This window comes from Pelodiscus sinensis, chromosome 16 (genome assembly GCF_049634645.1).
Source record: "Pelodiscus sinensis isolate JC-2024 chromosome 16, ASM4963464v1, whole genome shotgun sequence".
NCBI lineage: Eukaryota > Metazoa > Chordata > Testudines > Trionychidae > Pelodiscus > Pelodiscus sinensis.
The window spans coordinates 34,758,032-34,771,850 of record NC_134726.1 but is presented as its reverse complement, the minus strand read 5'-3'; the positions used below and the strand labels follow the sequence as shown (position 1 = coordinate 34,771,850).

Sequence of the window (13,819 nt, the reverse complement as noted above, 5' to 3'; positions counted from 1 at the left end):
TAGGGCTTCTTCGAAAGAGAGCATCCAGACTCACTGGATGCTTTCTTTCGAAAAAGCAAGCCGCTTTTTCGAAAGTTCAACGTGCAGTCTAGACGCTCTCTTTCGAAAGAGGCTTGCAGTCTAGACATAGCCTATGAGTACGTCTGCACAGCAACATTATTTTGAGATAACTAGCGTTATTTTGAAATAACTTATTCCGCATCTACGCAGCAGGCAGTTATTTCGAAATAGTGTCAGAATACTGTCACACTGGAGGACTTCTTACTCCAACTCCTGTAACCCTCATTGTAGGAGTAAGGGAAGTCGGAGGAAGGGGGCTCTATTTCGAAATAAGTGCTGCGTAGATGCTCCCAATTTCGAAATAAGCTACACAATTAATGAAGCTCAATTTGCATAGCTTATTTCAAGTTAAGACCTGCTGTGTAGATGCACCCTATGAGTCTGAAAATTGACCCACCTTGTTCTACCTGGCCTCTGGATTTAGGACTTTTAGCTCCTATTCCTGCTAGCTCGGTAATCATGAGGAAGGACAGTTCAGCCGTTTACCGTTATTTTTTGGAAGGTTGACAGTGTATGTGGCTCACGAGTGGCGTCGCTGTTCTCACACATAGTGTACCTCCTGCGGGGCGGGGCAGTGCCTCCTGCAAGCTGACATGAGCATGAAAACCAATGTGGCTGTGGAATGGGAGACAGTTCGCAAAACCACCAAAGCCGTGACCTGTCCATGCAGCCGGATGCCCCTCTGTCTTTCAAGATGCAGAGAAGACGCAGCCCTTTACCCACAGCAGCTGAAAGATTATTAAGGGCTTTGACTTTCCCTTTTAAATACAGGCTGAAACTCCGTAATCCAGACTTCTTTAGTCCGGCAACATCCCTGCTCTGGCAGCGTCGGGATGACTCCGTGGGAGCATTCACGAGGATAAGCCGGCAGGCTGGGACTAGGAGTTGTTGCCAGACTAGGGGGCTGAGAAAGCAGAACACTGGGTGGCAACGCAGCTGCCGGGGGCGCAGAATGGAGCTCCCAGTCACTGGAGGGAGGGTGGCAGTGGTGTTCCCAGTCACTGCGGGGAGATCAGAGGCCCTGGGGAAGAGCAGAGCCTTGGATGGCAGTGGGGCCACCGGAGAGAAAGCAGAGCCCCCATGAGCATTGACCCCCTTGGTCCAGCAAATTCCCTGGTTCAGGACCAGTCAGGTCCCAAGGGTGCCGGACCAGAGAGGTTCAACCTATATCTACAAAAGTGCACTGCACAATGAAAGGTATTGTACTGAAGTCCCTGGGGACTTCAAGGATCCCTGGATGGACTGAGCCTCATAAGAAGGGTTCAGAACAAAATAAGCTTCACCTACATTTCCCACGTGCATGCATCCGCCCTGCTCTGGACCCAGCACATTTCGAGGTAAGAGACGCTTGCTGCTGAGATGCCAGGATGGGGTTGTGTGATGCGCACACTTTTCCATTAGGAACTGGCCTGGGACCCACCAAACTCATTGCACAGGGCCCACTATACAATCATCTGATCTCAGCAACTTGCAGGCAGAATTGGCTCAGGATGAACCAAACACCTGTCAGGGATGGTCTAGATGGGGGTTGGCCCTGCCCTTGGTAGCTTATACGGTTGGTCCAGAAGAAGCTGCCAAACCATAAGTGAAACATGCAAGCAAAGCACAGTGCTCGCCCTTGGCCTGTAAGGAAAATGGGCTAAAGCCCAAGACAGTGAAACTGCCCTGACCAGAGGTGACTGCTGTGTCTGGTGGATGGGTTAGGTTGCTAACAGCTGGTCCCTGGCTCACTGCTTAGTGGATGAGCAGAGCTAGGCCCTGGCTAAGTGAAGGACTCTCTTGAGTTGCTTTCCTGGAGAACTGCACAACCCATTTTAATTCACTAAGGGTAGGTCTACACTGAAGAGGTAAGTCAGAAAAAGAAACGCAATTTGCAGTACACAAATCGCATATCTTTTTCTGCTTTACTGTTGAAAGAGGCTTTTCCGAAATTTGGCGCATCTACACGAAGTTTACAGGGATGGCGAAAGAGCGCATCTGCTTTTTCAAAATTTTTTCCGAAAAAGCGGATGCGTTCTTTGGACACGGCATTGCTTTTCTGGGATACCTCCAATATCCCAGAAAAGTACTGGAGTCTAGACGTAGAAATAGAAACCTGGAAAGACCAGCAAGGAAAGAGCCTAGGAGATAGTTCTAGAGTAGACAGAAGGCCGAGGGGTTGCACAGACATGGAGTGTAATATTTGTGCAGTGAGAAGAACAGGTCTTTGGATGGAACTCAAGGGAGATGCAGCAGGCAAACAGAGCCTGATGCTTTGTCTATATGAAAAGGAAGTTTGCTGCTGCCACAATCAATCTTTCAGAGTTTGATTTAGCAAGTCTAATTAAGACTCACTAAATCAAACTCAGAGGGCTCCCCTGCCAGCATCCGGTACTCCTCCTTTTGCGAGGAGTAAGGGAAGCCAAAAGGAGTGTTTGCTCCCGTTAACCTCCCGTTGTGGGAATGCCGCCAAGTTCAACTTAAGGGAGTCCAACTCCAACTATGTAGTCTACGTAGCTGGAGATGCGTACCTTAAACCAAGCTGCTGGGTCTAGTGTAGACCTGGCCTAAGTGTTTTGCCATGTGCAGGGCCTACATGAGGTTACCTGAGCTCACCTTGCTCTTGCGCATGTGTTCTGAGGATCTCTTCCTGTCCGTGTTTGGAGTGGAGCGCTTTGGTGTGGGACATGTTTTTTTTAACCCAATGAAATTAAGGGTTGCCTTTCAAATGACTCTTTTAAATTTAAACTCTGCTTTACACAAAATGGGTGGGAGTTTGGCTCCTTCCATTAACTTAGAAGACTATGGGTTATGGCTTAAAACATGGCAGACTCAGAAAGATGTGGCACGTGGCTGGCACCACGTGGCCTGGTGGCTCCGTGTCCGTGTGCGTACGTGACGTGACGTGCCTGTGAGATGATGCCGTGCCCGTCTTGGCCTGCACGGTGCTGTGTGCTGTTGTCGTTTTGTACCCGGAAGGGAGGGGGAGGGGAGAAAACAGATGTCCAATCCATGGAAGGAAAACCAGCCAGAAGGGCAAGGGAGAGCCAGACCCATTTGAGAGAACTCGACAGCCAACTTCGCCTATGGCAGCCAGTGCCCAGGGGCCATAAAACCAGGGAGAGTACGAGAAGCACTGAGCCGTGGCCTCCTCCTGGGGGGGCCAAGGGGGTGACATGCGTAACATACAGAGGGCAGCAAAGGGAGGCTGTAGCCGGTAAACATGCCATCTGGCCACCTGCCTGTGAATGGCTGCTGTCTTGTGTCTGTGTCTCGTCTGCCTGTGTAGGTAGAGAAAGCCCCCTGTTGTGTGCATGTCAGTGCCTGTGTGCAGTTGCATAGGGATCTGTCTGTGGACAAACGTCCCATAGAAGCGCAGCGGGCTTTGGCCTAGGTCTGGGAACTGGCTAGCAGTCTGGGGCTACAGCTAGACTGCATCCCTCTGTCGACAGAGGGACGCAAATCAAGCACGTCGAAATTGCTAATGAAGCCAGGATTTAAATATCCTGTGCCTCATTAGCATAAACATGGCCGACGCTTTTGTCCGAAATGGAGGTTTTTTCGAAAAAAAAAACGGCAGTCTAGATGTGGATCTGTTGAAAATAAAGCCTTTTTCGACAGATCCTGTATGCCTCAAAAAATGAGGTTTACAGGATCTGTCGAAAAAGGCTTTATTTTCGACAGTTCAGCGTCTAGACTGCCATTTTTTTTCGAAAAACCTCCATTTTGAAAAAAGTGGCGGCCATGCTTATGCTAATGAGGCATGGGATATTTAAATCCCGGCTTCCGTAGCAATTTCGACGTGCCTAATCTACATCTCTCTGCTGACGGAGAGGTGGAGTCTAGACACAACCTGGGAAGAGCAGCTTGCTCACAGCCTGCCGGGGGCACGGACAAAGCCAGAGCTGGCTCTGTGAGGGACGGCTAGGTAAGTCCTGCCTGGCTCTGAGGTATCAGAGCCGCTGGGAGGTTGGGTAGCCTGTGAATCGATGGTCCCTCAGCGCGTGGCTGCTGCTCCGACCTCACACCAAGACAGTGGGGATTCGGACAGGGGCTGGTCTCTCTTCTTCTCCTCAGACCCCTTTCCCTTCCCCCTCGTGCGGAGTCCTCCCATCCGCTCCCTGCAGCCCTTTCCGGCTGGTGGATTCCTAGCACTTAGCACTTCCCTGCTGAACATCAGCAATGGCGACCTGCTGCCGGCCTGGCTTCCTCCACCTGGCCACCCCGGGGCATTCCGCCCAGCTGGGATCTCTCACAGCTGGGCTGGGCAGTGGGGATTCTGCAGAGAGTTGCTACCTCCCCAGCAAGATCCCAGCCAGGGATGGGGCAGACGCAGACCACGATAGCTGCCTTACAGCTGCCTGAGCCAGGGGTCCAAGTGTCCTAGCTCCTCTGCATCTTCAGCTAGAACAACATGAGAACGGCTGTATGAGTCAGACCAAAGGGCCATCTAGCCCAGGATCCTGTCTGCCGACAGTGGCTGATACGAGGTGTCTCAGAGGGAGCGAACAGAGCAGGGAATCATCAAGTGATCCCTCTCCTGTCATCTATTCCCAGCTTCCGACAAAGAGAGGCTAGAGGCACCATTCCTACCCATCCTGGATAATACGTATCGATGGATCTATCTTCCATGAATTTATCTAGCTCTTTTTAGACCCCTGTTAAAGTCCTGGCCTTCACCACATCCTCTGGCAAGGAGTTCCACAGGTTGTGCGCTGTGTGAATTAAAACATCCTTTTGTTTGTTTTAACCCAGCTAGCTGTTCATTTCATTGGGTGACCCCTAGTTCTTGTGTTACGGGAACACGTAAATAACTTTTCCTTATTCACGTTCTCCACACCAGTGATGATTTTATAGACCTCTATCATATCCCTCCTTTGTCTCCTCTTTTCTAAGATGAAAAGTCCCAGTGTTTTTCATCTCCCTTCATAGGAGACCTGTTCCAAACTCTTCCTCATTTTCCCTTTCCTGAACCTTTTCCTGAAGTCCCTGGATGGAGGTAGGATGCGAGCAGAGGGGATTGCTAGTGCAGCCTTCTCCACACGCACCCCACCTCCTAACCAGCAGTCTCCTCTCCCTTCCTAGAGTGAGATGCCTGGGGGAGTGGGAGGGTGCTGGGGTGCCTGAAGTGGGTGCCGAGGCAGCTGGCTACTCGCAGGGACTGTGGGAGGGACAGATAGCTAGATTGCCCCCTCATCCCCTTTCGCTGCTCCCTACCTAGCTCCCCAGGCCAGCAAGGGGGGAGAAAGGGCTGCAGTTCCTCCCACTTGAGCCAGCCCGTCAATGACAAACTTGTGCCTGTAACCAGCATCGCTCAAGGAACACCTGGTAAGTTGGGAGTGGGGCTGGTGGGTCTTATGGTAGCAACGCTCCTAATGAGATCAGTGGGTGCTGGGCCGGCCTCGGGGTGGCGCTGCGGTGACTACAGGGACTGGCTGGGGATGATTTACCTGAAACACCCTGAGCAGCAAGATGCTGCCATTGCCCTGGAAAGTGCTAGGTAGGCAGTGATTGGCCTTGCTTGTAAGCAGGGAAGAAGGAGGTTTCAAATTCAGGGCCACCCAGTCCTGCACGCAGCTGGCCTGCCAAACCTCACATCCTTATGGGTGTCTTTGTCCGCGGCCTCCCCTGCTATTTCTGTTCCCTTGTTGCCTCTTGTGTTGCGTTGGTGTCTTCCTGTGCATTGGTACAGAGCCTAACGCAACCTGGCCCCGATCCTGACTGCTGGGCACCACTCTCGCATAACTAATCCTAAGTGGGAATGAGCTATTGGGCAGGAGTTGCAAGGGGGTGAATCTGGTGGAGTGGATTTTAGCCTTACTTGCAGCTTTTGCTGTGTACGCTTGGATTCGGTGCCTCCTTTTCCCCACCAGTGCCCGGGGGCGGGAGGGTGTAAAGATACCACCCTCTATACAGTGCTTGGAGATCTATGGACTTCCGTGTTAAACATCACCATGCTATATACTCGCCGGCTAACTCCGCTGGAAGGAAAAAAGCGGGCAGGGAGATGGACAAAATAGGTTTTAAAAATAAAATGTTTCTTTTTTTAAAGGCCGAGCTATGTTGTACGTGTTAATGTGAAGGCAAAACTTCAAGATAAGCCAGCCTATTTCTCCTGACACAACCGTGCCTGCATCTGAGACAACCGCTGAATAAATAAAAGTGCTGTAGTTTTATAATCCTGCAGCTCCCAACCTTTTTGATGAAGCTTTCCGAAGGGAAACGCTTCTCCCCGGATTAAAAGCTTTGCTTAAAGACAAAGGGATCGGTTTGATCTCTTCGGTGTTCAGGACACTGGGCCAACGTCAACCATGGTGTAACAGCTGAGAAGCCAGTGGACTTGAAGCCGGGAGGCATTGGGACTGTTGAATAGAGTTAGAAACCAGGCTAAAACTGAATGGTGCTCTACCCCCTTCAGAGGCCAGGCACAAGCAGATAAGATGTTGCCGAGTGAAAGGAAAGATCAGGAAGGACTGAAAACCAAACCAGCTGGTGACAGCACTCAGGCTAATGGTGAAAAGTTGACGTTTGAGTTTTAATACTAGTTCAGTGAACCGTGGAAGGGCCAGCTGCAGACAGCCAGGTTCTCTGTGCTAAAAGCACATGCTCAGAGCTGGCTTTTAATTAATGACCATTCCTTTAGGAATTTCAGATAGGCAAATGAGCCTCTAGACCAGTAGTTCTCCTAGGGAACGTCTACACCGCACAGCTATTTTGGGATGCCTCCAATATCCCGAAATAGCTACCCCACGTCTACACAAGCTGCCTGTTGATTTGAAATAGCAGGCTAGTTCACCATCCTGGCAAGCCTCATTGCACGAGGGATAAGAGATGGCACGAATTAGCATGTTATTTTGAAATTTGATGCTGTGTAGACATGCCAAATTTCAAAATAAGCTATTTCGAGATAGATTCAAGATAAGATGCGCAATCTGTGTAGCGCAAATGGCGTATCTGATTTCAAGTCTGGGGTGCTGTGTAGACGTACCCTGGCTGTGGGTTGGGACCCCAAAGTGGATCACAATCCCATTTGAATAGGGTCTCCAGGGTGTGGCATTGGACTTGCTGGATCTTGGGGCCAAAACCAAGGGCTGAAGCCCTTTGAGTTTGGCCCCTCATCCCAGGATAGTGGGGCTCGGGTGGGTGCAGCCTTCGGTCCCCCCCGCTCCTGGGGCTGTGTGATCATTTTTGTTATCAGAAGGAGGGGTCACGGTGCAATGAAGTTTGAGAACCCCGCTCTAGAGATATGTGGGAAGAGGAGGTTCATTGGTGGCAGAGTCAGAAACCGTTCTCCCTCAGGATGAGGAGTTGGTGCTAAGCAATATTTAGGATCACGTCCATGCTTTCTAGTCAATGTGGTATGTGCTCCCCCTATTCTAGAGACCACCTCAGCTGTCACCAAAACTTGTGCACTGTGTACCCATGTGTTTCATGTCTGCGTAGGAGCTTCAGAAACATCTTGCTTATCTTTCCAGGCACCTTTCTTAATCCAGAAATAAAACCAGCCTATGGGACGTATGCACATAAACCTCCTTGGCTTTCTCATGTTTCATGCACAGGAGCAGCTTTAGGTAGTGCTTTTTGTGCCAACCTGAATGCCTTTTTAAATAGGAGATAGTGGTTCATTACTTCTCAAGCTGAGCAGGCAGGGGGCTTGTCTCCACTACGCCGGGGATCGACGCTGCTGCACTCGATCCACCAGCCGTTGATTTATCACGTCTGCTTAGACATGATAAATCGATCTCTGAATGCTCTTCCGTTGATGCCGGTACTCCACCAGGTTGCGTAGCTGAAGTCATGTAGATTAGATCGATGTGGGGAGGTTTGTGTAGATAAGGCCTAAATATCCCCCAGAGAAGGTAAGATTCAAAATCATGCAATTACTAGTCCATATCAGGGAATAGGGCAGGGGAGGGGATGCAGCCAACATTGGGGAGCCCATGCTGGTGCACCAGCCCTCCCCCCCCATTCCCCTGCTGCTCACAAAATCTGCTACTGCGAGCCCACTATGCTCTGGTGTGTGAGGGGAATGTGGGGCGTGTCTTTCTGCTTCTCAGTCAGGGGCCATGTCAATAAGGGGATTGGTTGGTTGTATGCGACTCCTGACTGATTTTTCTGAGGGTCAGTATCCCCCAACCCAAAAAAGGTTCCCTGCCCCTGGAGTAGGGCAAGAGAAATGAGAACAGTTCACCTCTTGTATTACTTTCATGGTCTCTCTCTCTTCCCTCCTGTGTTTCCACCCAGTCAAACTTTCAGCAATAATGGAGAGTGGTAATAGACCGCTTTTGACATTTTGGTCATAGTCAGCTGGCTGCAATCGCATCACCGGAAGCCATTTCTATGGGAAAAACCAAGGGGGAACTTCCATTTTGCCTGGTGCTGTAGTTAACATGTGTCCACCCCTGCAATCTAATGGTCTCTTCGTCAAAGCCCTTCTATAGATCCCCTGTTGTCCACAGACTTTATCAGCCTGTACAGTAAGTGTGTGAAACGAACCCTCTGATGAAACACTCGGAAGCCTGGAGACTGTGACAGCATCGTTCCTTGGGTATTGGGTAATACCTACAAATGTTTGATTGGACTGGAACCAGGCACTCAAATAAAGAGCTAACTCTTTGTGCAGATGACTTTCAAGTTTCCTATGTCTAAAGGATAATAGAATCGACAGTGATTTGGTAGGGTTGTGAGCCCATGGGATTGGTGGCTTTTCAGGAACTCTGAGTGTGTTCCTACCTCACTGTCCCATGGAAATGTAAGTCTCATCATTGCGCAAAAAGAAATAGAGCCACAATGAAAGATGTGGGACTGATTTTTCCCTCTTGCTGGTGTTTTACCAGCATGACCCCGCTGACTCCTGATGTACAGCAGCCTAACCGAAAACAGAATCAGGCCCGTTATCCTGTCTGCACACCCCTGCATGCCCCGTTGAGCAGTGCATGAGTAGCGTCTCCTCAAATGGATATTGCCTGGTTTACTACACAGAGCATGATGTTGTTGCATGAGTTTCCAAATGTCATCAAACTTGACCCTCGGATTGTCTTTGTGTGTGTGTCAAAGTTGAAGCTGTTTCCATCCATTAACAGCCTTAAAGGAGTTAGAAGCATCCAGTAGGTTAGGAGCTTTCAGGAGCTTTTTCTGTCACTTCTCCCAGTGTTGTATTAAATATCATAAGAACAGAAGAACAGCCGTACTGGGTCAGACCAAAGGTCCTTCTAGCCCAGTAGCCAGTCTGCCAACAGTGGCCAGCACCAGGTGCCCCGGAGGGGGTGGACCGAAGACAATGATCAAGCGATTTGTCTTGTGTCATCCAGCTCCAGCCTCTGACAAACAGAGGCCAGGGGCATCATTTCTATCCCCTGGCTAATAGCCTTTTATGGACCTAACCTCCATGAATTTATCTAGCTTCTCTTTAAACTGTTATAGTTCTAACCTTCATAGCCTCCTCCGGCAAGGAGTTCCACAGGTTGACTATGCACTGTATCTCTCAGGCTTCAAAGCAACCAGCTAATCATCTTCTGGGCAGAACAGCTTAAGACTCTGCAGAGCATATGAGATGTATTGTCCGTATTCACATGATATCTCCATGCTGTACAATGTATATACACATACTGGACATCACAGAAAGGATACCACGTAGTATTCCTATAGCTCAAGCTGTACAAAGGGAAAGATCTATTTCAACAGCAATGTCCAGACAGAGAGTTTAAGGCTGGTCTCACCCTTTCTATTCAGGTGCATCATATAAAGAGCTGATAAAGGGTGAATAGCTGATCAGCTCTTCTAATCAATCATGAATCAATTGTTCTAGACTGTTCCTTGTCCATGCGGTCCATAGATCTGTGGAAACTTTTGCTGATGTGCATATAACCATCTATAGCCCACATTATTGATGTCTGTCACAGGTGGACGTGCGCTCTTCATCATTTATGAAGCATAAATAAATGCACCTTTAATATAAAGTGGAAGCAATTTGACTAAACCGTCGCTCTTCCTGCAAGCCGATTTTGCTCTTTCCCCAAGAAGAAAGGTCCAACTTTCCACATGTGAGGAGCCCGACTGTGCAATGTGCTTCCATGCACAAACTTAATTTGATATTTTTGTATAAAATTTCAAAGCATACTTTTTATAGGTAGACAGCAGGGTTAGCCAAACTCAGCTGTGCACAGCAAAGCTCATCACACCAGTTCAACATGCTTTATACGCTTTATATCCATAATCAAAACCAAAACACATAAAGACAATTGTGTTTGTTTTTGTATTATTTTTCCACTGCCATGGGCAGATTAATTAATTCTAGGCTACCTTGATCAAAAGAAAGTGTTTAATAGGTCCCCATTCCACACTCAACCACCAAGAAAAAATAGTAGCTAATGGATACGGGTAGGTCTAATTTCCTTTGATCCAGTTTATTTCCACTTTTGTATTCTGATTTGGAACTGTCCATATTACCAAAAATAATATTACAAGCGCCACTCCAGCTGAAAGATATTAACAAAGCTGGAGGATGGGAAGATGAGCTCCTGGAGGTTTCTAAATGTAGTTGCTCCATATTTCCTTTCTTTTAAAATAAACTCCCTCCTTCTTTCAACTCTTGAGACATTTAACATTTGATTGAGCAAAGTGTTAGCAAAATCTCTGTCAGAAACAATCCTGCTTTGGCTTGGATATGTGGCCTAATAGATCTTTGTTCTCTGTACATCTATTGTAACTCTAGATTGGGCCTGGACTGTTTGTCTGTATTTTATACATATTAAGTTTGAAATAGAATCTATCAGAAAAACCACAATCAAAATCTATTATGACACGCACAATAGACAGATTTCAGGCAAGGGGTTGTAGCCAGAAACTAACCACAGCGGCTGTGTTAAGGCTTGTTATGTGCAATAAGTGTCTCAGTTTTAAAAAATCTTGACCAAATGCACAGATAGTAAGTTCCTGTGACCACAGTCCAGCTAGTTTCCTGGCTTCCGCCTCCTCTTCCCTCTCCCCCGTCCTGGTTCTTACACTGCAAAAGAACATTGTGCATAACATTAGATCTGATGTTTTAATTACATGTCACTTACAGTATGTTTCCTTGGGGTGATCTTCACTCCTGGGCAGTGGGACTTGAGTGTCCTTCACAGGGGGTACGTCTAGACAGCAGGCACTATTTCGGGATACATCCAATATCCCGAAATAGCATTTTCTGTGTTTTCATGGCACACCCGTTATTTTGAAATAATGAAATAATGGGCTTGCTATTCTGATGTCCTGATAAACCTCATTCCATGAGGAGTAAGGAATTTGCAGAATAGTGGTCTGTTTCAAAATAAGCTTGAAATAAACTATTCCTTTTGCATAGCTCAAATTGCGTAGCTTATTTCGAGCTAGCCTTGCTGAGTAGACACATCAAGGGTGAATTTCACCCAAGTGAAGTCATACAGCAAAAGATGCCACATCTCCATGCATCTGTCTAGATGCGAAAGAGAAAACCACCACTACTAGGATATGTCTACACTGCGACATTATTTTGAAATAACTTAGTCTGCGTCTACACAGAAGGCAGTTATTTCAAAGATACTGTCAAGCTCGAGGACTTCTTACTCTGATTCCTGTAACCCTCATTGTACGAGGACTAAGGGAAGTTGGGGGAAGAGTGCTCTATTTCGAAATAAGTGCTGTGTAGATGCTCCCTATTTTGAAATAAGCTATTTTTAAATAAGCTATGCAATTGACGTAGTTCAAGTTGCGTATCTTATTTCGAGTTAAGTCCTGCTGTGTAGACGCACCCTTACAGAGCCAGTATTCTGGACTATTCGATGTACTAAATGGCTATCTTTGGATAATGTCCTTTTAACACTCCTCACTTTCCATTTGCAAATCTGAGTTCCTTACAAAAAAGTCATTGTAGGGACAATAGGTACAGAACATTCCACCTTACCTCCTGTGGATACTTACCCTTAACCCAGTCCCCAGTGTTAATAACCATCCACCAATACGTGTGACCTAGCTGCCTCGCCCATCTTTGCATTCCCTCATCGGCCATGCCTCGCTGGTATATCCCCTTTCTTGTAAAAAATGAGTCTAGGCTACGGTTCTTATTCCCGTTGACCTGCAAGTTGTCTGGCTCTAGCAGAGTGAACAGTAGAGCTACTCATTCTGATCCAGATACAACAGGAACCGGAACTGAACCTGTTGAGGATAGGAAGACTTTTCTTTCCTTAATTTCTCTTGCCAGCCCTGCCTCTCACGCTCCCTGCTGCCAGACAAATGGGGAAGTGCTTGAGATGCTATGAACGAGGAGACCGGTCTGTGGTCTGACTAGGAGTGGTAAGGACGGTGAAATCTTACAAGAGAGTACCTTGTCTTCCAAATTATCCAGGAGAGTTCTGTGAGGCCCAGAAGCCTAGATTGTTCTGGAAAGGAATCTGGTCCTGTAGGCGACTTCTCTGAACTGAGGTACCGAAGGGCCGTTGACGCTAGTTTGAAGGCATTTGTTCACTCCGCGTGAGACTTGGTGCTCAAACTTTCATGTGAGGCTTGGTCTGCTCAAAATTTATGGAAGAACTCCCAGTCTGTTCCTAGGAGAAACCTGCCCCGTGCCCAGTTGGGTGTGAGAAACAGCCATCAGGGAACGTTGTGTGGTAAGTGCCAACATGCCTCACCCTGGGTGCCAGAAAACATGGTCATTGCCTTGCGTTTGCTTGTCTCTTTCTGCAGAAGCCCAACGCAGACCCTACTATGCAGACTATTCCCCGGCACGGAAATCTATACACACCCTCTGTACCAGCCACTATCTGGACCTGTTCATTACGTTCATCATTGGGGTCAATGTCATCACGATGTCTATGGAGCACTATAACCAGCCCAAGGTAAGAGTCGTGTGTCCCCTTGAAGTGTAGTGGAAATGACATGCAATTGGATGGGGTATCAGAGAAATTAAGGCCCATATACTGTTTGCAAAATGTCATGGGAGTAGAACCACTGATGTCAATGGTGTCTGAGTTAGGGATGTAACAGTATAGTCGATTAACCGATGAGCAAAAGCGTAGAGGTTAATGCTATAGACTACACGCATTTCCCCACCCACCCCTTGACAGTAGGCTGGCCAGCAGCCCCGCTCAGTCCTGGCTTGCACTGGGTCCTGGACCTACCCCTGCTGCAGCTCTGCATTGAAAGTGTATTAGGAGCCAGGAAGGCAGGAAGCCCAGCTCAGTTCCGGCTCCGGGAGCTCAGACCTCTCCCCACTGGGGCTGCCCAGGGAGTCCAGACTAGTTGAGTCACCAATAAGAATCATAAGGTTAATCGACTATTCAATTAACCGATATTTAACATCCCTAATCTGAATATTTCAGATTAATATAGAAGTCTGATGGGGCACACTCCCTGTTCTTTGAAATGCTTTTGAGAACAAAAGGTTATATGTATTTGGTGCAATGAATTCAGCCACTGGCATCTTGTTCCCAGCTTTTATTAGGGGCAGCTGTACCGTACAGCCAGAAGTGTCCCCTTTTGAAGCAAAGGACTTGCTTCGCCTCTCATAGAAACTGGTGTCAATCAGAATTACTGCCTTGGACATCAGCAGAGTTGCATTTGCATCAAAGCAGTGTGAGATCAGAATCAGGCCCACAGCCTACTAAATGGACAAACTTAAAAAACAACAAATGGTCTGATAGCACTTTATAGACTAACAAAACAAGTAGATGTATCATGAGCTTTAATGGGCATTTGTGCTGAGAGTCATGAAAGAAGAATAGCACCAAGAATTGGGCTCCAGGCTTTAGCAGTGTCCTGGTGACAT

At 47.8% G+C, this 13,819-nt stretch overlaps 1 protein-coding gene across 4 annotated transcripts in view; it reads left to right on the top strand.

Annotated features, from left to right (window-relative positions):
• The window catches only part of CACNA1H (calcium voltage-gated channel subunit alpha1 H), a 572,675-nt gene that overhangs the window by 507,533 nt on the left and 51,323 nt on the right, over positions 1-13,819 (top strand). For all 4 annotated transcript variants that reach the window (XM_075899793.1, XM_075899790.1, XM_075899792.1 and 1 more), the window contains one exon: positions 12,739-12,890. In XM_075899793.1, coding sequence (XP_075755908.1) covers positions 12,739-12,890 — 152 coding nt within the window. The remainder of the gene's footprint in view (positions 1-12,738; positions 12,891-13,819) is intronic.